This window comes from Cyclopterus lumpus, chromosome 7 (genome assembly GCF_009769545.1).
Source record: "Cyclopterus lumpus isolate fCycLum1 chromosome 7, fCycLum1.pri, whole genome shotgun sequence".
Lineage (NCBI taxonomy): Eukaryota > Metazoa > Chordata > Actinopteri > Perciformes > Cyclopteridae > Cyclopterus > Cyclopterus lumpus.
The window spans coordinates 9977993-10001600 of record NC_046972.1 but is presented as its reverse complement, the minus strand read 5'-3'; the positions used below and the strand labels follow the sequence as shown (position 1 = coordinate 10001600).

At 41.8% G+C, this 23608-nt stretch overlaps 1 protein-coding gene across 8 annotated transcripts; it reads left to right on the top strand.

The window, feature by feature from the left end:
* The first annotated feature begins 4408 nt into the window (after positions 1-4408).
* prdm2a (PR domain containing 2, with ZNF domain a) lies at positions 4409-12694 on the top strand. 8 transcript variants are annotated; one of them, XM_034536984.1, is made up of 4 exons: positions 4459-4565; positions 6262-10217; positions 10426-10538; positions 10918-12694. In XM_034536984.1, exons 2-4 carry the CDS (start codon positions 6331-6333, stop codon positions 11016-11018), a joined length of 4101 nt encoding a protein of 1366 aa, XP_034392875.1. In that variant the 5' UTR covers positions 4459-4565; positions 6262-6330; the 3' UTR covers positions 11019-12694. The 8 variants fall into 8 exon arrangements, with proteins under 8 accessions (XP_034392871.1, XP_034392870.1, XP_034392875.1 ...); XM_034536985.1 differs by having other exon boundaries at positions 10899-12694; XM_034536987.1 differs by having other exon boundaries at positions 6262-7903; positions 8792-10538; positions 10899-11014.
* The last annotated feature ends 10914 nt before the right edge of the window (positions 12695-23608 follow it).

Below are 23608 nucleotides of genomic sequence, written 5' to 3'. Positions count from 1 at the left end.
TTCCTGAGATGACTGTGAAAATGTCTGAGAGGAAGGAAGAAAGTCTCAGCTCCAGCAGACAGATGGATGAGGAGATGTATTTCTCACTAAATGAAACTGTATTTTTTTCTGTACACTGGCAACCAGAAATACCGACTGAGTTTGTGATGTACTCTACACGGAACCTGCGGTCTGAACTGGTCGTCATTTTTATTTGGAGGACAGCTGTTGGTGCCTATTGAGCAAATTATAATCCGAACGATTAAAGAAAGAACAGATTGTATAACAATAGAGGAATGAGGTTTTCATAACTGCCGGCATAGAGGCTAATTCTTCTAACTGACTGTGGATTCTTACAAATGCTTATATTGTTTCCAGTATTCAGTGTGTTTGGTTCATGAACATCTCAATTCTCTCACTGGAATATTATTTAATACCAGATACCAGAATACCTGTGTGACGATGCCGGAGCATTGGGCATCTGTCATGCAGCCGACAGTTGGCTGTATCAGAAACAGTTTGAGAGCATCAAATGCACTAAATCCAGTGCCTTTATTAAACCAGTATCTGGAGTGGGATGTTTGAAAGGTATTGGGGCGAAATGCATCCGTGGTTTTAAGTGGGTGCTTTTGTTTAAATCTCCAGGAAGTTCCAGACACAAACAAAAGTATTTTATACACGACGAGACACTGGGGTAAACAAGGAGCGGTTTCCACCATGTGTGTCATTAGTTGGCACTCTGCAGTGTTCATCACACGCAGTTGACATGAATGCCGACTGTGATCGGAGTAGCAGAGCGAAGGTCTGCGTGTGTGCCGAGAGCACCACATGTCCAGCCTGTAGAGTGCAGCGGGTGTGTGATGTCATGAGATAAATGTCAGCCGCCGGGGCCCGTGGGCTTTGAGTGCCACAGACAGCTGGGTGGACGGAGAGGGCAGGGCGGGGGTGGAAGGGGATACAGTCGGGTGGCAGCGACAGTGTGTTTGTGGCCACATACAGTACGGATGATGCAAAGAATAGCTGAGCTTGCATGTGTGGCTGTGTGGCAGCAGAGGGTCGGAGACAGTGAAAGGGGAGATGGATGGATGGATGGATGGGGGGGGGGGGGGGGGGGGGGGGGTATGGAAGTGAGCGTGCACAATATCCTTGTACATATGGCATGTTACTTAATGGGGGTCAGAGTGCATCTCTTATTGCGTGCGTGCGCGCATTCGTGCGTTTGTGCATTCGTGCGTGCGTGAGTGTGTGTGTGCAGAAGTGACAAGGGACAGTGAGTTTATTGGTCTTTGGGGGATTCTTTGTATGTGTGTGTGTGTGTGTGTGTGTGTGTGTGTGTGTGTGTGTGTGTGTGTGTGTGCTGTCAGTACATAAATATACAGTACAGTGGGCTACAGTTGTGTCCACATATAAAGTATCACGTGTTGTTTCACTGTACAATTTGTATTTGTGTTCCAACATGCTCACATTTACATTTTCCTCCCTGCACATCTGGCATCACATGACTTAATGCAGTTAAATCGTATTTCATTCCGGTGACATAACATGTTGTAGGATTACAGACAATGCTTTGTCTGCCTTGTGTAGCACATATCTTTCGATAAGGGACCCTTATTGTTTCACGCTTACTGATCCGCCTGTTACTCTTCGTCTTTCCTTCTTTGTCTCTCTTGTGCTGTACGTTCATCTTGATGGTGAACGTTTCATTGTGAACAGTCGTTGGCACGAACCGGCGCCCACTGCCACAGGATATGCTACTATGCATGTAATCTGGGGCAGACTTTGTCTCAGTTTCTCTCGCAATCACTCAGTTTCCTGTTTGCTTTTAAAGAAAGAAAAGAACCGACCTTATGATGTGGTGAAATTACGGGTTTATTTTTCTTTAAAAAAAAAACATATTTATATATATTTCGTTCTCATATTCTTTTTTTTTTTTTCAAGATCTGCTTTTATCTGCAGAAACACAAGTGAACACCCAATTTAGAATCGAGGTACAGCATTATGACGTTCATACATACCTATACTTTTATATATATATCATACACATCACGAGGCAATAGTATGTGTAAAAACACTATCTCAATACTCAATACTTCAGGTGTATTATGTCCTCAAGTGTCTCATTGAGCTTTTATACAATTGTTTCAATCCAAACATAGTACCAGGGTTACTTATGCAGTCAAACCAGGGGAGGCCTCGCATGTTGACCTTAAGTTTGGCAGTGAAGCAAGTGGCCTATTTGAGTTACATAGAAGAGGATGCATTATATTTGATAATTAGTAGCAGCGTACTTTCACTTGGCTTACTGCACCTCAGCTTCCCGTTTAGCGTGAGGGAGTCTGCACAGCTTTTGCAAAGATTTTCTAGCTATGCAACCATGATGCAACAAAGTACAATCTGTTCTCTGATAAAGCCACATATGTAATGCTTTCAGATCTAGCAACACTCATACTTACTTATTGACAGACTTTGACTGCTTAGCCATGCGTGTAAAATGGCTTTCATGCGGTCAGCACCTGCTTATATGATGATTTGACGTATGTGTCTTACCAGTAGACACGATCGTGAACTGCTCATCATAATTCCACAGCTGCAATAGCCATTAACTGTGAAAGACATGCTGGAGCCCGGAGTGACGCGATATGACAAGTTAGAAATATACATGATCATGGTCAACATGAAATTAAATTAACTATGTGCAAAAATTCTATACTGTTTAATAGTTTGTTCCTCTGGTTTTAAGTGGGTTTAACATAACTTCACAGCAAAGTTTGCGAGGCTGCATCTAAAATACACAGAAGGCGAAAAGCCTGAGTGGAGAGAGGGGTGTTGTTTATGGTCTTTCATTATGGCTCACAGAAGTCGGACATGGAGTTTGAAAGTGGAACATCACTCAGCCCACATACAACATTACTACAAGAGACATGCCATGCATGTGGCATTAGAACACCACCCATGTGCTCCACAATGTCACGAATTAACACGTGGGGTCTGGAGAACTCCCACAGATCTTCTTAAAGAATGGTATTTATGTTGATTCTGAGAGTTGAAATAATGCCATGTGAAACCAGAGAGTAGCATTTTATATGTGTAGGTGGGAGCTGTATATAAATCAGTACCTTTTGATTCAATTGGCAATTGTTGGGGAAAACAGAGAGCTGGTCAGGGGGAGAGAACACATACTTACTGCACATTATAAATCCTCAACTTGCCAGCTTGGTTTTGCCTCTATTTTCTCAACAGCTGTGAAACAGAAACACAATATGGCAACGCCATATATATATATATATATATATATATATATATATATATATATATATATATATATATATACATACAACCTGTTTACATCTCTGTATACGGTATTTATTTATTCATTCATGTCTATTACACCACTGATTACACTCAAATTATTTTTGTACATGTTTAATGACCATTGTTGAAATTCCGATTTAATTTTTGTGCAAATGATATTAAACAACTTGAACGTAAACATCTACATTAACATTGGTAATCAACCATCAACCACATCATTTTGCAAGATGAAAATGAACTCAAGTAAGAAGTGTATGCACAAAGTGCGTAGATTAAAACAAAACGGTATTGTCTTTTAAGTAACTTTTCTTGCAGATAAGCTCACAGTAATTTGTCTTTTCTATTAAACAAATAATAATCTAACCAATAGTACTGTATTTATTACAATTGAAAACAAACTAATTACGATACACGTTTCAAAAATGTTCATGCCATGCAATAAACACAGAAATACCTTTTTGACGTATGTGACTAAAGTTACACTATATTCAACAGAAGTGTACTGAAGTTATTACCAACTTCTTGAGATTTAGATTTTATTTAATTGCGCCCTCTAGAGGCCCTTTTAATACACTACAAGGATACAGTTTGATTAGAAATACATTTAGAAATCGTGTGCGTTTTTGTCAAAGCACTTAACTGTTTAAAACGAAGGGTTCAAATTAATTTAGATGTTTTGAAAATTAAAATGTATCTTTGATGATCTGAAGAAGTTATAGACTATCAAAATAAAAAACTCCAAACTAAGTGTCAACATGTTGGCCTCGCCTAGGGAAAGGGGTCCGACTGAGTTTAGTTTTACAATTTGGAGTTCGTTGTTTTTCACAATTTTAGATGAATAGAAAACTCGTTATGTAAAAAAAATAACTGTCTGGAGACAGTAATAATATATAATACATACATATAACATATACTATTGGCATAATCTTAGATGAATATCTGTAATATATCGCCGACGGCATTATGTATGCACATTTAAATCAAACAATGTATAAAGAGTGTCAATGACGCGCTAATGTTCTCATTTCAGTCCGAGATGACAGCTGCTTTTTACCATCATGTTTTTTGCTCGTTTTTTCTCCGAGCCTTTACAAACCTGTTGCTGATTGGTCCACATGTGACATCCACATTCGCTGACCAATCAAAACGCCATTATCTTGTTGGTACATTGGTGAAGAAAAAAAAGAAGGAAGAGAAACACTCAAGTGTACACAACCTGCAGGAGAAGAATATCTCAAACCGTTCTACGGCACGTTTCCTCTTTGTTGGAACAAGTATGTACAGAACCTGTAACGTGTAACGTGCATCAACGGTCAGTGTTCGTAACGTGCGGGCGGAACCTTCGACTCTCAAGGTAGCCAGGGCTCGCGAGCTAGCGTTGCAGCTAGCATTACTTCGGCAGCGCTCTAATGGCGATAACAGCTGATTTATTTCACTGGAGCGAAGCCTCGTCTCGAGACCTTGACGGTTATCGAGGGTTTTGATTGAGGTGTAGCAGCTCTCTCGTGTCAGCGCGACAGAGTGGGGCTCTTTTAGAAAAGCCAGTTGACCTTTCAGCGGGCGAGCTAGCACCCTCTCTCGCAAGAACAGCAATGTGACGACGTGATGTGCGACCGGCCAGCAATGGTGCAGGGACGGGGCAGCGTCACCACACCAGGGGAAGCGGATGCATGTGAACGCACCCTCAGCCCAGTGCACAAATATATAGCTACACGTCCTTTTGTTATGCATCTGTTTCATGTTCGGCAGATATAAAGTGAAATAAGTAGTTGTATCGTAGCGCAGACGGATGGAAACAGAAGTTGATGATACGAAACTGTCTCCAAAGAAATCAGTACGTAGGCCCTTGTTGTCGTGAATGATTGTTTTTATGTGTGCAACTGGCACTCGCCACATGATTGTGTTAAATAACTGAACGATAATATGCGTTAACATGAACTATAAGGTCTTTGTTTACATTTCCTCTCGTGCCTACAGTCGCCTGAAAACTGATAGTAATTAAATAATTATGAAGGATGAATAAATAAAAAATAACCGATGCGGAACAAGCTAACATTTAAAGACACGAATAATTGACGAAACGATTCCGTAAAATATGTTGTCGATGCTACAAGAGCTCGTGCGCTCGCGAGGAGGAGGAGGAGGAGCAGGTGGAGGAGTACACAAAGTCTGGCACACATTATGGGCCTGCCATTTTGTCCGTCCGAGCAGTAGATGAAGATCAAAATGCACCTCTATGCTTTTACAACTTTGATGTTTTCAAATAATAGGTGAAAGGTAGCTATTAAAAAAAAATAATTAATGATTGATGTGTGTGTGTGTGTAGCAGGTTGTACAAGGCAGCCATGGTAAAGGAGGTCATCTGGGGACAGATTAGCTTTATTCTGGGACTATACTCCCTGGAGTCAACTAATGGACACAAAGAAAACACTTGCTGTACATAACACTGTCACAAAGTGTGGGTCCAGAATGTATGCAGTGTTTGTTGGTACATATTGTCACCACTCTGCTTGAGGACATTAGCAAACAAATTAGGACGGAAGGTTTGTTTAGCAGCGAACAAATGGACAATAGAACTGATTATGAAAAGAATAACATTGTTTTATGATGTATAGTATTTTGTTTATATCATGAATATGTAATACTATTCCAATACAATTGTAATACATTTCAGAATGTCTGAGGTGTATTAGGTAGTGGCAATATGCTGTTTGTCATTAATGAATCCAAATACTGTAAGAACTATTATTTCTATGAAAATATTACTAAGTGTTTTGCACAATAATTTGATGCAGATGACTGAAACAGAAGATAAAGGTTTGTGTTGTAATGATTTGCATTGCAGTGAAGGGTGAATAATTAGACGGCATAAGTGTTTATGTTTAAGTTAATTAATGTGGTCTTTAAACGGCCCTACAGCTATATGATGTTTGCTAAATGACGATAACTTCTTTTTTATCAATTCAACAGGTGTGACAACTTCCAAAAGTCCTGTGTGACAGACTTCCTTCAGAGAGCTGGATACAACCTCCACAAAAGATGGAGGACTCTCCTCACTTGTACATCTCTGAAATTGGCGACAATGAAGATATGGAGGAAGGTGAGGAGGAGGAGGAGGAGGACGACGACGACGACGACGTTCATCAAGGGGAAAATGATATGCAGCCAGACATGATTACGTCGCTGTACCCTGATCTTCATGAACCTCCTAACGAGGATACTGAGAGAGACTGGAACTCTTTTTCCTGCCAGCACTGTGAGAGACATTTTACCAGCAAACAAGGCTTAGAAAGACACATGCACGTTCATGCTTTGGAGAAGAACAAGGCCCACGCATGCAGCCATCAGAACAACATGTCTTTTGGTTCAAATCTGAGTCAGTCGCAGCAGGAGAAGATGAAACCTCTGGAATCAGTCGGCTCAGTCATGCAGCTTCATACGTCATCCTCCGCTGGCTCTAATACTTACATTCTGTCAGCCGGTGACCGCAGTGCTCAGCCAGACAAATTGGGAGTATTTGAGGGGCATCATGCTTGTAAGTACTGTGAAAAGATATTCACGACGCATACCAACAAGCGACGACATGAGCGCAGGATCCACGAGCAGAACCGGCAAGTCACAAAAGTAGAAAAAACCCAGCTGGCCCAAGAGACGAATCTTCAGAGGATGCTCAGTGAACCTTCCCAACAGGAAACGGAGATCGCTGACGATACATCACCTGCAGTTGTTCTGGAGAATTACGTGGAATGCGCAGAACAATACATGCTAGATGTCTCAAGCAATATTTCAGAGAATCTCAGCTTTTATATTGATGGAAAGATAGTGTCAACAAGTACGGTCAGTAGCTGTGAAGCGCCCAAAATTTATTCTGGTTCTTCGACTTTAGTTGGACTGGATGCTCTGATTTTAGACCGCGCCCAAATCAGCCAGGTTTCAGATTCAGTTGCAGGCAACGAGATACCTGGGCAACCACAGGTCAAGAGAAGAACTGCAACACCACCTCTTTTACCACAAATTAAGACTGAACTGGAGTCTGAGGTGGTTGTGTCTTCTTCGTCATCCTCACTTGTATCTTCTTTAATAGAGAATCTACTTCCTCCGAATACCGAGTCCACAGGTGTGCAGAAGGAAAGAACTGTGTTTTTGTCTCCAAAGCTAAAGCAGCTCCTGGAGAAGCAGGATGGCCTTAAACCTACACTTGCCCTCATCGCAGATGCCCAGAAGCCTTGTTCACCCATCTCTCTTTCTGTCCGGGCTGCTGGAACAGGAAGGTTTAAAAGAAGGACTGGGTCTCCACCAAGCTCTCCACAGGAAAACCTGACATCTAAAGACGAAACGGCAGATAGTGGAGATTGTGATACTGTAAGTACAGGGCAGATGGAGACCCCGCATAGTTCACCTCTGCCCCAAACAGCCAATGTGAAGGATGACACAACTCCACATGTGGAGGAGCCAGCAGTGAAACCTGTCTCGACAGAAAGCTGGCCCCCCACAGCTGGCGGCAATTCCTGTAACCAGCAGCCACTGGATCTCTCTAATACAGTCAAACGAAATGAAGATTTAGCTTTTACTGATGCAGTACTGGATTTAAGCTTTCAAAAGAAGATCCAAGGTAAATCTGAACTGACATTGGATTTAGTTTCACAGGCAGTTTTGAAAGCGGCAAAATCAAATGCATGCATGGCGGAGACGGCCTTAATAAATATTGGAGAGCAACATGTAAGCCTAGGGAATCCTGAGATCCCTTTAGTCACAGACTTCACAATACTTACAGGACCAGATGGGATGACCCCGATGGAGCCCATGGCAGAGGGACTTATTTATGGGCTTGCACTTCCTTCCAATTCGTTGATTGCATCACCTGCATCCCTTACCCCTGTTTCCTTGCAGCCAGCAGCTCCACCGTGCACTATAGCATTTGCTTCCCCAGCCTCACACACAGTGCTCCCTGCTGCTTCTTCATTAATAACAGTTTTGGCACCACCAAATATTTCCAACCCTCCAAGCCAACCAATCCAGTTACTAGCCCCAAATATATCTTCTGATCCCCTGGTAATCTGCACAGACAATGCATTACATTTTTCCGAGTGCGATTTAACTACTGCATTTGCTCCCACAGATTCTGCAAACCATGTCACTCTTTCCCAATCCCTTGATCCGACTCTAAATCTACCTGGTCACGTGTTTCTCTCTGATCAAATGGCTCTCAGTCACCCGATAGTTGAGTCCATTCCTATGTCAGAAGTGCAATTCACGCCCACTGTAACTTTAAATGATTCCCTTCTCAACTCTTACAACATTACCAGCAACACAGTGTTGATAGAGTGCACCATAGCTCTTGAAGCCCGAGGGAGTCTCGTCCCTGCTGCAGTTACCTCACTGGAAAACGCTGCTGAGCCTCCAGCACCTACACAGATGGTTGTTAATCACATAGAACAGATTGTATCAGTGCCCAACTCTCAAACTGTGGACCCCACTATTCTTATGTCCTCTATTGCAGAATCGCTAAGTCTATCCACCTTAGTGATATCGGATTGTCCTACTGTGGGGGAATCAAGTCCTAACCCAGAGCCTGTTGTTAATGCAGAGCCACCACTCATCAAAGAGGAAGAAGCTGCTTACAGCACCGTTTCCATACCGGAAATGTCATTTAAAACCTCACCACCTTCTGAGAAAACTGAAGAGGACGAAGTGTCAAACGACACACCAAGCGATGCGCAACCGCAGACTTTCACCAAGAATTTCGTCTGCAATGTGTGCGACAGGCTTTTCCATTCAATGAAAGAACTGGGCCATCATGTCGGTGACCATGCTGATGAATGGCCCTACAAATGTGAGTTCTGCGTGCTGCTCTTTAGCAAACCCTCCGCGTTGCTCGATCATCGATCGAGCCTCCACGGTGTCGGCAAGAGTTATGTTTGCAGTGCATGTACAAAAGAATTTGTCTATCTTTGTAATCTGAAACAGCATCAGGACGAATTACATCCTGGCCTGCAGTGTACCTACACCGAAGAAGAAAAGGGTAAACTAAGACCTCAGAACTACAATAACTCAATAAAAGTCAAAACGGAGCCATCAGTGCCCGACGCTGCAGAGGAACCCAAGAAGCTGGTGAAAAAGGAAGTGGATGTGGCTGCTGAAGAACTGTTTACAACAATAAAAATCATGGCCTCCAATGGAGCCAAAATCAAGGGGCCCGATGTTCGTCTTGGCATTAACCAACACTATCCCAGCTTTAAGCCCCCACCCTTTCCTTACCATAACAGATCACCTGCTGGCTCAGTGGCTTCAGCCACAAACTTCACCACCCACAACATCCCACAAACCTTTACGACGGCTATCCGATGCACCAAGTGTGGCAAGAGCTTTGATAACATGCCAGAGTTGCACAAGCATATCCTGGCTTGTGCAAATGCCAGTGATAAAAGGAGGTACACGCCCAAGAGAAATCCCATCCCGCTGCGGCACTTTGCAAAAACTCAAAATGGAGTTCTGTCAACCACTAATACTACTAACGGACTAAATGCTTCCAACAGACCCAGTCAGTCAAACCGGTCCAAACCGAGCCAAGAATCGCCAGTAAAAGTGAAGTTCAAGGTACTGAACAAAAGGAAGAAAAAGTTGGTCCAAAGGGTGATGCCGCAGAGGAACAAATCTTCATCAAATAAAATGTCCCCTGCACATGTGGCAGCGCAGCAAGAGCTCTTTGTCTGCCCACACTGTAGCAGGGAGTTCACAATGCGTCGCAGCAGAACCAAACACATGGCGGTCTGCCCCAAGAAGCCGAAAGAGGTGAAGAAAAGGAAAGAAGGAGGAATCTCCGTGACAAAGGAAAACGATGGCCGCCTGCATAGAAGGGTGGAAGAGAAACAACAAGCCTCACCTCAGCATAAAACCAGACTGCAGAGTTCTGGGCCCGCTAAAAGGTACGCCATCCTACCGGTGCAGACCGTCTTCTCAAACAAAAGAAGTAAAATAATTATAAAGGAGAGCACGCAGCCAAAACAAGAGTCGCCCACACTGAATGAACTCCCCATTGTTCGCACTTTCAACCCCTCTATGCGCCAGTATAGCAGAGTGCAGCATGGCGTCAAAGGAACCCCCATTAAAATCACCATAGTGAATCCCCAACAGGCGGCACCGCAGAAGGATGAGCTGCCTCCCTCCCAGAGCCGAGAGCCGGCAAGCAGCTCTGAGAAGAGTCCTACCGCCTGAAGACTTCCCAGTGGCCCACCAGCGATTGGCAGGTGAGCACGTTTGAGTCTTATAATGGTAATAATAACGTAGGAGTGCATTTAAAAACAAAGATAGAAAAGACCTACAGTGCACAGTGATCCCTCATTTGTCCAGATTAGATGGGTATAACGGCATAAGTGTGTAACGCACCAGCAGCTTCTAAAATAATCAATCTTAAGGTGAGGTATACTATAATATATCGTGAAATTAATGTATAGGACAGACCGCTAATAAGATATCACCGCTGCCATGTTGTTAAATAGCTAATGTTATGTATAGAATATTCAAAAAATAAAATGATTAAATGATCATAAATTACTGGCAACAACCAGATATTTGTAAAACCTCATGTCTATATATATCTTTTGCAGCATGTTTTATTGTTTCTAGGACCCTGCTGTTTGGAGCTCCTCGTGCACTATTGTGAAAGTGATAATGATCACACTGCAGACCCCACGGACCCGGTTTGCATCATGCTGTACAACGGATGACTAAGGATACTGCAGCGTTCAGCTGAGTATTTGAATGCTTTTGTAGGAACTTGCCGTTTAAAAAAAACTATTTATCCATTTCATAAAATAACAGCTTTGATTTGCACTTTGAAGTTATTCTGACCGCTACATGTCACAAATTGGAAAGGAAGTGGGAGGACTCGAGCTCGAAGGCTGCTCTCATTTCCTACTTTGTGTTTTTCTTTAGAGCGAGAATAGCAGGTGGCAATCACTCAGCATGCATTTGCACTTTTTCTTGTCTGTCCTTTGGGTTTAAACTCTTACTGCATGCTTGTTCTACAGCTACGTTAATTGGGATGGTTATATTGATGCAATTAGGCCCTAAACTCTGTTCTAACTAAAGCAACGATTGCACGCACTAGAGCAATCGCAGCAGGGGAAGGTCGTGACCCACGAGAACCACTGCTCTATAATACTGTGCAACTCTGGCTACAAGCTACTTGTCAACATTCTTGTGAAGGATATCATCACTCTTGATTACTCTTGGAAAGGTCTGTGTTTTCATAACTGGTGTGAATGTTACATTGGTAGATTTAATGCGTCAGCTTTTGCAAATCAAATTTGTATATAATCTGGTGGTCCCAGTTGCGATGTATTTGTATGAATGTTTTGAGAATACTTCTCTAAATGTGCCATCAAATGTATATAGTATTACAAAATGTGGCATAAAGAGGATAACCATTTTCTTTTTGGAGTTTATAGGCCACCACAAATACATGTTAAACTCTTGGGAAACAGTTTAGTGTATTGGCACTGCAATTGCAAACATACGTACTATGTTATCTGAACAGCTGGGATGCATCATGGACCCTTTTACAATGCTAAGAGTTTAATTCTGAACAGCACTGGAAGAGCCGACTCGTGCTCGGCCTCACTGCATGTCCTCTGAAATATTTATAGTAGTGCAGTTTGCGTTCAGGCTTTTATTTTGCACCCGTTTCACGAAACTGTCAGAAATATAATTTTGGGTGTTTTCTTTCCCTTTTTATAACAACTAATAAAGCGTCATAATAGAAATACAGTCTGTTTGGGTCTGTCATCCGTAGCGTACAATAATTTCGTCATTGCTTCTAATCTGTTGGCAACAGTTTTTATTGTGTGAAGTGTGTGTGTATAATAAATTCCACATGTACTGTGTAAATCACAAAATGGAAATGTGATGCTGGAAGCCTGCGATGACGCATGGGAGCGTTTGTGGCAAGTTGTCACTAATCTCAAAGTGTGAGTGTAATAAATTGTATCTGTTTGATTAACATTTTTATAAGCTACTAGTTTGAAGAGCTAGTGCTATATACAGGGTACTTATTTCATTATGATTATCATTATGTTAATTTTGGCAAACAAAAAAACTTGGCAATGGCCTGTGTTTGATAGAATCAATAATGGTATACCTCTATTTTACATTTAGCCTATTCAACCCTCACTGGTAAGATCTGCTTCAGACGATGAGACTGCAATGTGTTGGATGTACACGGTGGTTTGGGAGACTGTTATTTAACTGTGAAAAGTGCTTGTAGCATTTCAAAGTGTAAATTGAGTCATGTATATTTATTAATTTAAAATCATGTAATCAATATCTGAACGGTTCTTCTGTATGATTTGCACTAAAGTTATTCAAAGCGAGTGTTCAAAATAAATGGAGAATGTTAAGATTATGTGACGTTTGTGTGGAACTTTCTTCGGTACACAAATAAATGTTAATCACATTTTGTTTAATTTGTAATGCCTGGAGATTTTGTTGAAATTATACAAAATTCTCAGTCCTTACTTTAATTTTGGACACAATTTGTCTCCTGCATTATGAGCCTTACTAGAAAATAATAAAATGTCCAGGTGGTGGCACACTTTCCTTATTTTAACCTCTTAAGCAGTAGATTCAATAAAGTGGATTTTGTAATGCCACTGCATCTCTTCTGCTCTTTCTGTTAGATAATCCATATACGGGGATGCGGTTGCCCTATTTTAAGCATTTTGTCCTCCACGTATGATACAATTTGATGTCAAGATGCATAAAAGAGAAGTCTCAATGCAAAGATATCCAGGCTACGACCTGTTTTCTGGGAAAGCATTGTCTTTTTGTAGAGCCAACTGTGTTTGTTCCATTTTTACCCTTCATAATTAATATTGACAACAAATACTGCAAATGACATTACATTAAAAAAAGATGAGTCAAGTGAGTGAAAACCCGGCAATACTAGAAATGGCAAAGTACATGCATGAAAGCGTATGTGCACGTGCTTTAGCTGGAGATCGCACTAAGAACCATCTAGTGACGCACAATGCCTCTCAGGACAACTATCTGCACAATTTTGTGGGAAAAGTCTAATTAGCAAAGTTACCTGTGGGTGGTAGAGTAGCTGAGGATGGAAGAAAGGGTGGAAAGAGTACAGCAAATAGCATGAGTGAACAATGAAAGTAAGGAAGCAGAGTGTGTTGGTAAAAATAGAGCGGCTGTAAATTAAAGAGTGGCCGTGGATCTGCTGTGACGCACGGCCATAGAAGAAATTCTGCAGGAGCCATGAAAAAAAAGTTAAATCAACCAAACACCTGCTTTCCACTGGCTGTAATGTCCTGCGGAACCAGTTTGTTTGTAAAAGGACATTAACACCCCTCTTACAACCAATCAATTTAAAAAGTACAACACACGTATCCCTTTGATACGCCAGTTGCAGCAGCGAGTGGCTGAACAAGTTGAGTTACAAGAGCTTAATTATAAAAGTGCAGCATGTGAACAAATATTTCAGTTCAGTAGCTGTACATGTAGGAGGGCCATGTGCTAATCGTTAGCTAAGAGGCAGAGCAGCAACACTTTGCAGAATGGGAAGAAGATTCTTCAAGGAACGTGGAAATACTTCCTGGTTTTCTCAAAGCATCTCCAGGAAGAGCTGACGATGTGCCGTGACTGTAACATCCAGTTGTTCTGTTGGTTGCCATCTGCAGCCTCACTGCCAGATTCCACTATTCTACACACTGGTCCTTTAATAAGGTAGGCTGTCTCAATAATAGTGCTAATATGATGATGATGAATACTCGATGTTGCATACGGTTGAGAATTTATTCAAAATGGTTGTGTAACATCTGCCCAAAATGTGCACTGTTGTATCTGAAAATGTATGCTAAGTCCATAAGGTGTTTCTCTTATTAAACAGATAGTCCAATATTTTTGGAAATACGGGAGGATTATAGGCACATTTCTAAAGCTGACTTATTTGCACATTACACAATGTTTCCTGTTTGTTTTAAGCTACTAATGTAAAAAAAAAACACGTTGCTTCGCATTCAAGATTACTCACAAAAAAACCACATTGTTTGTGTACTTGAGGCCCAACAAATATGTTTAATACATTTCCTTCTATCATAAAATATTTTCAAAAGATGATTTCCTGGAACATATTGAAACCGGCATTGTTTACCTTTTGAAACCTGTAGATAAGTGGAACAGTGAGAACACACTGAACAAAATGTGTCCTGCGTCACTCGCATCCTTGTGTACATTCACGAGAATAATCTAAATGGGTGTACACTCGTTAAAACTCCGCTCCATCCGCGGATGAATGGTCAAACTCTTCAGGATACATATATGTTTTGTGCTTGAATACTTGTATAGTGAGCCTACTTTCCTTGAGAGACCACTTTATCCCTTTTTTAAATTTGAATACGGACGTTGACTTTAATTTAGTGGAACTACATTAACAACGATTAGTGTTTGGAGAGACCGGGTCCAAATGTCGGCACGCTTTCTCAATCAAACATTAATAGATGAAGAGTAATCTCTGCCTCAGTGTAATTGTTCATCAGCATGCAGTGCAACGGGCATGAATTCAATTGTAATGTTGCCAGTTATGCAGAATCTTTTATTTCGGACTGGCAGATAAACATAAGGGTCCAATGGAGAAGAAAAAAAAAAGGATTGGAAACAGTAGCTGCGTTGATTTCCAGTCGGTGACATTGAGATATCACAGCAATCCCCCCCCCCCGATCCCCTCGTGTCATGGTTACAGCCACATTGTAATACAATGCAGAGGCACACATTCCAGCAGCAGCAGGTGAAGCGAGCTGCTACAGTCTGCCGCTGTGTGTTCTTATGTAACGGTTTGTGGGATTGTTCTTCCCCTGGTGAAACCTTTACTTTCACTCTTCTAGCACCTTAGTGACAAATCAACGCTGGTGGTTTGGATTCTTTGGATATATTTTTGTTCCTCTAAGAAAGTTCACAGCTCCAGCAGTTACATTTGCATGTGTGTGTGTGAATACATGTTGTAAAGTTTGCTGTTGAATTGAGGAAAAACAGAAGCTGTAAAGTGCTCTTAACATTCATTGCAGGTATGTATAAAAATACATTTAATACACCCTGCGTCCTTTTTAATGATGATGAAAGTGAAGTCTCGAGGGATCAGCCTTCATGTGCTTTGTAAGTAGTACCTGGCAGGTGATGTTGACATGGTGAGGAGTTGTGCCAGCGTACCTAGAGCGACAAACCACGGCCCCGAGGTACAGCTTCTCCCAGCGCTCACAAGCTCAGCAACAACCTCAAACTGCGGCTGCATTTGTATGCTCGACACAGCTGCGGCTCTTAGCCCAGGGCCATGTTGAATTCTCACAGGAAGTTCTAAAGACGAGCGAGGACGCATGATCAGAGATGATCGAAAATGAAAGCACTCATCCCAGAAGTCTGAGGAGAAACCTCAGCTCCTTATCGTTACAATTTCGTCAATCTTCTGGAAAATTTGACAGATGATATCAATTTTGAATTGAAGCCAGTAAATGAGTTTTGGTGGCTTTGAGAGGTCTGTCCGGTTTCCCGTTTGTCGAAAACCAAAAAAATAATCCAAAGAACAAGTAGAGTTAGGTGAACAACCAATCATGACAGATGAAGACAGATTAAAGAGTCACATCATCTCTGACCTTGCTTGTTCAGGCTGATGTGACAGTGATGTGGTTTTGATTCTTTAACGTCAGGATGTCACTGTGTTTAATGAACTCTTTTTGTATGTTTCTCCTTCTCATTTTTGTGTGTGTACGCAACATTTTGGGCCAGATCTCCATTGAAAATTCTAATATTTGAACACATGTAGGCTTGCCAATCTCCACAGCATGCTGCCGATAACTGAGGGTTCAAAGGGAAGACGACCCTAACTCGGCATTATAAACTTAACCAACCTCTCAAAGTAGAACTGGTGAATGCAGATAATGCAAACAGGATGCTGGGATAAAGTACTTTTGTGCTCTTCTTCACTCTCTGCATGCTGTTCAGGACCGGAACAGACATGGTAATGAGGACATTAATAAAGGATGTGGATCCATATTTAATGAACCACTGGCCCCTTTAGTTTGAAACCGATTTTCTCGTCTGTGTTTCAGTTTTCTGTTCAGAATCTGTCTCGCTTTCATCGGGACTCGTGGATGGACTACTTTTTTGCCTGTACAAGCAAAGAGCTGCATAAGGCCTGCATACACCTAGCTGCTTGCGTGTGAGGTGAGAGATAACGAGCTGCAGGATGCTTCTCTGTCTATATTTGGAGGTTAATACCTGAAGTCGAGAAGTAAAGGGGGGGGGGGGGGGGGGGGGGATAACTCACATTGTATCTGAAGAAAATGTGGTTGAGAACAAGGCATAAAAAGCACACAGTAGATCACAGAGAAGAGGGGAAAAAGTGGAGGTGAACGCTAAATAACAATCCAGTGATGAGACCTGCATTTGGCTTTGAGTTACACAGTGTGTGTGTGTGTGTGTGTGTGTGTGTGTGTGTGTGTGTGTGTGTGTGTGTGTGTGTGTGTGTGTGTGTGTGCTGGCAAGCGAAACAACAGAGTCATGATTGGTTGTGTCGGGTAATTCTCAGTTTGTGTCTATGTTTCACTTTTGTGTTTGAGGACTTGAGAGTCCAGTTTCCCCTCTCTTTGACTTCCGAGCTCCCATCGAACAAGGATGCTCCTGAACGAACTGACCTCAGGCCACGTCGAGTCTTCGCTTTGCAAACTCCACAGCCGTCCACGAACCTGCCACATTAGTTTTCTGCCAAAGTCAGATGTCTCGTCATGCTTATCTGCTGGGCATCTCTGGCTCGTCACTTTCCCAACGCATTTGCCTGAGAAGTCATATCGGATGTACAAGAGGGGAGACGAAAGAGAGATGGGGAAAGCGCAAGCAGCAGCAGCTACAGTATAATGTTAAAACAGATTTTACACGCAGTGTTTTCTGTTCTCACTTTCGTCAAGGGAGAGAGTCCGTCTCCTCTCTGCAGCAGGCTTCTCCTTCTCATCGCTCCCTCTCTCTCTCTCTCTCTCTCTCTCCCTCCCTCTCTCTCTTGCTTTGTTCATGCTGTGTTTGCGGTGCTCTCCGTCTGAAGCAGCGCCACACTGGAGCACTAATGAGCGGGCTGAGAGCAACACAGATCTCCCATCAGCTCAGGAGCAGCAGCAGCAACTCTGACGGCATCTGAGGCGACGGCACACTGATCTGCAGTCAGCGGGGAGGCGGTAGGGAAAGGCGGAGGTGGCTTTCAAAGGCAAATTAGCAGTTGAGAGAGGGTGAGAGGAGAGGATCGCTCCAGAGCACCAGCCGACCATCTCCACACTCGGAGGCTGACCCACAGTTCTCTCTCTCTCTCTGTCTCTAAAGACGAAGAAGGACCTCTTCTCTCATCGGAGGAGTTCAGCCATGGAGGAGATGCTCACCTGCAACCGCAGCCCTTTCTCCCAGGTGTTTGGGCGCCAGGGTCAGCTCATGCAAGCCAGTGAGTGTTAACAGCCACCTAAAGTATCATAAATATCAAAGTTGTATTTGCCTTGCTTGATCCTGATAAAGTGTAACTTGATTAAATGTAGTGATCCAACAGTGAGTGCACTCACTATTTTATGATGAACACAGGTTGTTTTAAAGTCGACTGTTCTGATAATGAAACAAACGTATGAATACAGCGATGTTGGTTTGCACAATTAATACGTTTTGGGAGGCAGAAGTGTGTCCCAGTTTTCACCGGAAAATTAATATTGCTTTTAAATTGATCATTCAGTTCTCCAAATACTTTAAATCATGTTTACCCTTTTCTCTTTCTATGGTGTGTTTCATATCGGCATGGCTTTAAAAAAAAAATGTTTTTTTTCCCGAGAAGAAATTACATAATACATTGTGATGTTTACATCAATATTGAATAATGTCTAGCGTCATCCAGTTTGACACGGGGATGTGTTAATGATGATATACTGTGGTGTTTCTGTCACGCACAAGGGGGAGATGTGACAATGTGTGCGCGCTGTCTTGTGAGTGTGTTTGTGGGTTCGCAGGAGCAAACCTCCCCTCGCATGCAATCCTTTGATCTCTGTCCGACCGGACTTGCCACAGGTCTAAAAAGAAAGCACCAAGAAGACATTTAGTCGCAGACTAAAATCACAGTCAACCATTTTACACAACAGCATGAACAACTAATAATAATATAATAATGGAGAAGTGCATATTGTTTGTGCAGCTGGTCAGAATGCACTGTTGATTCCCAGGACAGAGCCTTTGTATTAAAGGCTGCACCAACACTACAAATTACAAATAGAGTTTTTAGATTTCATCACTTCATGTCTGTGTGGGTGAAATACTAATTTTGCTTCTGTAATTATTTTCATTAAAATGACTATCAATGTTTGAAGGGGTTCTCTGCAGTACGGGTGCCAGACAACAGATACAATTAAAACTCTGCTCATGGGCGCAAATATGCATTATTTATATATGTGAACTGTGTCTGTGTGAATTGTATGCTTGAGCTTTGAGGTCTTGTCGCTTTTCCTTTTTCAGGATCAAACACAATCTGCCTCGGGTGTTCTGTTGCAAGGCGTCGCACAATTCCTCAAACAGAAAATGGCCCTCATGGCTGACCTGATGAGAAGCATAGTGAGCTAGTTGATTGTAGCGCATGCTTGTCCTGTATCTGCTGGCATGTTCATCCACTGTGGTACAAAAAATAATATTTTTATTTCTTAAACTCAATTGGCACACGAGGAGGACATTTTCTTTTGCATTGAGTTGAGCCGTACCCTATGTGATTTCCTTTCTCATCCATCTGTAACTAATGGTTTGCTTTCCAGCTGCTGTTTTGCAATAGGAAAACAATGGCCGTTCCCTCGCCTTCCTCTGGGTTGGAAATGTTTCTTTCAATGACATATTGTACTACGGAAAGATTTCTAAACGGCTTCTTTCATATAACTGTTTCTCTGTGAGCGTATTTTTTTTTGTAGTCTTTAGTTGTAATTAGATTGGATACGTTTCCTGATTTGAACGATTGAACCAATAACTTTATATAATTTGATCATCAACGGCGAACACATGATCATTTAAATGTTTCCAGGCACATCAAGCTTCCTTTGTGCAATTAGTTTTTAGGACTTTCGCACGCTGAAATTACACTCGCACTCAATATTCAGTCTTTGTTTGCTTTTTTGCTTTACACATAATTTTCTTCCATCTCTGTTGCTTCGTCCCATTCAAACTTAAAGACTACTTGAAGTCCAACTGTGCTACTCATTCACAGTGACTCTCCGATGCCTGTTGATCAGTCACAGCGCGTTGCAAATTTAAACCTAAACGTCACTCTCATTGCATGTGTTGGGCTGAATTACAGTCAGTCTCGCGCTCCCCAAGTTATCTATGCTCTTTGAAGCTGCTGCTGCATGTCTGTGATTTCAGACGTGCAGGAGAGGGAAGGCAAGGGAAGGGGGAGATGGAAGGAGAGAGGAGGGAGAAGAAGGAAGGGGGTGGGGGGCAAGAAAGTGAGCAAGCTGCAAATTGTGTGAATAAGAGATGGGTGTTTTTTTTCTTTTTTTCTTTCTATTTTTAGCAACAACCTTACATACTGTTATACAGCTGCTGGAAGACTAATCCACAGTAGTGCTGGCTCGCAATATCCGAACAGTAATTATAGGGGGATTTTTTTGTTATCTTTGGCTGTCACCCATCATTGCATCAGAAGTCCCTCAGCCATATGCAAAGGCCTTCCTGAATTGCAGAGGGAAAAAAAAACATTTCCTGAGTCTTGCTCATTCCCTAAGACCTGAATATTAACAACCTTCTGGTGGTTCCCTGGCAGAATAACACTTGACAGATTTTTTTTTTGTTGCCTGAATCGCATTCACGTGGCAGTGCCAGGTGCATAATCCTGTAACAATTCTCTTACTCCCCACTAGTGGTTTGATTGGTTCTCTATTCAGTGTGTGATGTGTTGTCAAGAATCCCTCGGTAGCCAATGTTCCCATTTGTTGGGGGAGCGTGACAACTTAGTTCTTTAAAATAGTTTAGGTGTTCTGGAAAAGTTCATGTCTCTGAACTTTCAAGGTTAGTCCATTTTAGATCTTTAGATTTTAGAATCATTTCTTCCCATCACCTTGTGTGTGTGATTGTACTCTCAAATGCACCGTCCGTGTAATTGAAATCATTATAGCTTACCATTAAATAGTACAAACTAGGATTGTGGATCAACCGTGTCACCTCACCACGACTTGAGATTTCTGGCTCACCTTCTGGCTGAACAAAAGCTTCATGTTTTCTCATGTCTGCTATTGCCTCTTGGCCCATATTCCAGATATCACCCTCTGTCAGTCTGAAAATACATTGGCATTTAAAATGATTAATGTCCAACATTCATTTGGATTGTTGACTATTATTGCTCTCCTCGCTTTCCTCTGTTGTACATTTTGTTTTTTAAAGCTGCAATTTCCCTCAAGTGAATTGCTTCCGATAGTTTTCCACTATAATGTGAGAACCCGAGTTGGCAGAGCATCTGACAAATGTGTGAGGATCTGACTGCCCTGAAGCTGTGCTGAATGGATTGTCACTGATAGTGGTTGATGATTACTTGTTTGTCGATGATGAAAGTATCTATTTTCAGTTTAGCACTCAAAGAATGAGACTGTTCCCTTTCTTACCATCACTTTACCCTTGAATATCCCCTTAATCCCCCGTGAACGTGATTAGAAGTTTTAATATGTGTCCACTGCAGGTGTAGAACATATTTTGGTCTTCTTTGAAGTGATTCATTCCTCTCCAGCTTCTACTTGTGTTATGGTTCCAGCACACTCGCAGATTCCCCACACCTCCTTACCCGGTGGGCTTTCCCGCAGTAAGAGATTATTTCATGCTCCTGGTGTTGCTAATCATGTAGAAGGAATCACGTTGCAAGAGGTTTGTTTGCACCCAGCAAGGTAACGCATAATTGTTTTCTTCCTCACATTTTGAGTCACTCATTTGGACCTTTATTGATTCATTTAGTTTGTGCTTGATAAAAAAAAACTTGAAAACTGAGAAGGAATTTACATTCTATTTCTGACTCGACAAGACCTGTGCATTGCTATTATTCATTCAGATTTGCATTAAAAACTAGGATTTACATTATCACTCGGGCGGATTTAAAATGATCTTGCACAATCTTAGTAGGAGAGGAAACTGTTTCACACTACACTCTAAAATAATACCATAATCATGACTCCTTATTAATGGTGGATTTGTGGTCAGGATCAACAGTGAATGACCTAACCAGAGTAAAAGAAAGATTATAATCATGTAACATGCCCTGATGTACTTTATGTCTAGACTTGTTATTGACAAGTCAATCACAGATGAAGGCGGATCATTCTTCTGCACCAGTTGCCTACGCTTCCTCACATGAGTTGGAAACCATAGTATTGCCATCTGTGCCGCTAAATCACGTCAGAATCGCATGTGAACTAGAGAGCGTGCTGATAGTGTTTCACCAGCCAAGACTGTCAACTATGCAGGTCTTTTTTTTATATTGCCTGTTTGTAGGTGATGTTTTTCTAGTGGGAGCAAAACACTTTGGGTCAAGTTGTTCTGGGAATCGCTTTAATAGCCTTCAGAGTGTATTATTTAAAAAAAATGCTGTCAAGGCAGTCATTTGAGTTGAAGCGGCAGACCATGGGACACCCGGCACACAACATTTACAATGCTCCACTTTCCCATTCCTGTGCTTAAATTGGACATCTCCAACTACCATTAACCTTCAGATGAATGAGCACTCTAGAAGAGCCCGACTGAAAACCGACTGGGGGCCAGCAGGTGTGTCTCTGCATGTACTTTTCTCCTCCTCTATCCTCTGTCAAAAATAGATTCCTTTTCTAATATGAAGTTGTGTGGTGGCACATCCTGTCACACATGGGTGTCATTCTGAATACAAATTATGTGTGTTTGTCTTCTGTGAAGCATTTACAGGAGATATAGAACAAGAAAGCCCGGTGAGAAAAACACTTCAGCCTACTGATTTTATCTAAAGTGCAATAAAGCCTGTAAAAAGCTAACATGTTTGATACCTGAGCTATGTAGAACAATAACACATCTCAAGGACTTTACAGTAGAGGTTATCTTGGCTTTGGAGCTTCAATATTCAATATTTCTGAGATTTTCCTTTTTCTCTGCTTGCTGCTCAATAGGTTACCATCTACTTTGATGTGTTCATACATTTCTAACAGCAAATCAAAAGGCATGAATGCGCTATAATCACTGCATCTGAAGCTACCGGTAATTGAATTTGTGAGGTAATAATGAGTAATGTTTTTAACTAACTAACATAATACCATTTTCAAATAAAGGCCAAGAAATAGTCAAACTAGTTTGTGAAAGTTACTGAAAGTGATAAATGACATTATTGTTGCTCTTGACAAGAAGCAACATTGTGCGTCACTGTTTATTGATCTGTCAAAGGCATTTGACACCATTGACCATAATGTTTTAAGGCTGAGGCTCCTCAGCTCAGGGCTCTCTGAACAAGCAGTTGCTTGGTTCACAAGCTACCTAGAGAATAGGTCTCAGTGTATCAAGTATGAGAGTATATCATCTGATATTGCAACCATCTGTAAAGGTGTGCCACAAGGCTCTGTATTAGGTCCACTTTTATTTACTGTGTATATAAATAATCTGGACCAAAATGTGGTGGAAGCAAACTGTCACTTTTATGCTGATGACACGGTGATATATTGCTGTGCATCAACTCTTGTGCAGGCAATTGATCTTTTGCAAACAGCTTTTAATGTTCAAAACACCCTATTTCAACTGAAACTTGTTTTAAATACAGATAAGACAAAACTTATGCTGTTTTCAAAATGTCGGAGTCGGCCACAGAATATCCCTTCGGCGATCACTCTTGAAGGAGGTGAAATAGAGGTGGTTGACTCTTATAAATATCTGGGTATTTTGATTGATGACTCCCTCACTTTTAAGCCACATGTGCACTGGTGAAAAAGTTGAGGTTAAAACTGGGTTTTTATTTTCGAAATAAGATGTGCTTTTCAACTAATGTAAAAAAGCGATTAGTTGCTGCTACTTTTTTACCTGTGTTGGACTATGGTGATCTTCTTTACATGCATGCCTCTGCTAACTGCCTTCATATGGTGGACATGGCTTACCATGCTTCACTGCGGTTCATTACCAACTGCAAAGCTCTGACTCACCACTGTGAGTTATACTCACGGGTAGGATGGCCTGCTTTGGCCACCCGGAGGCGCTGTCATTGTTACACCTTCATTTATAAGGCAATCCTTGGTCTGCTGCCAAACTACCTGTGTGTCCTCATCAGGAA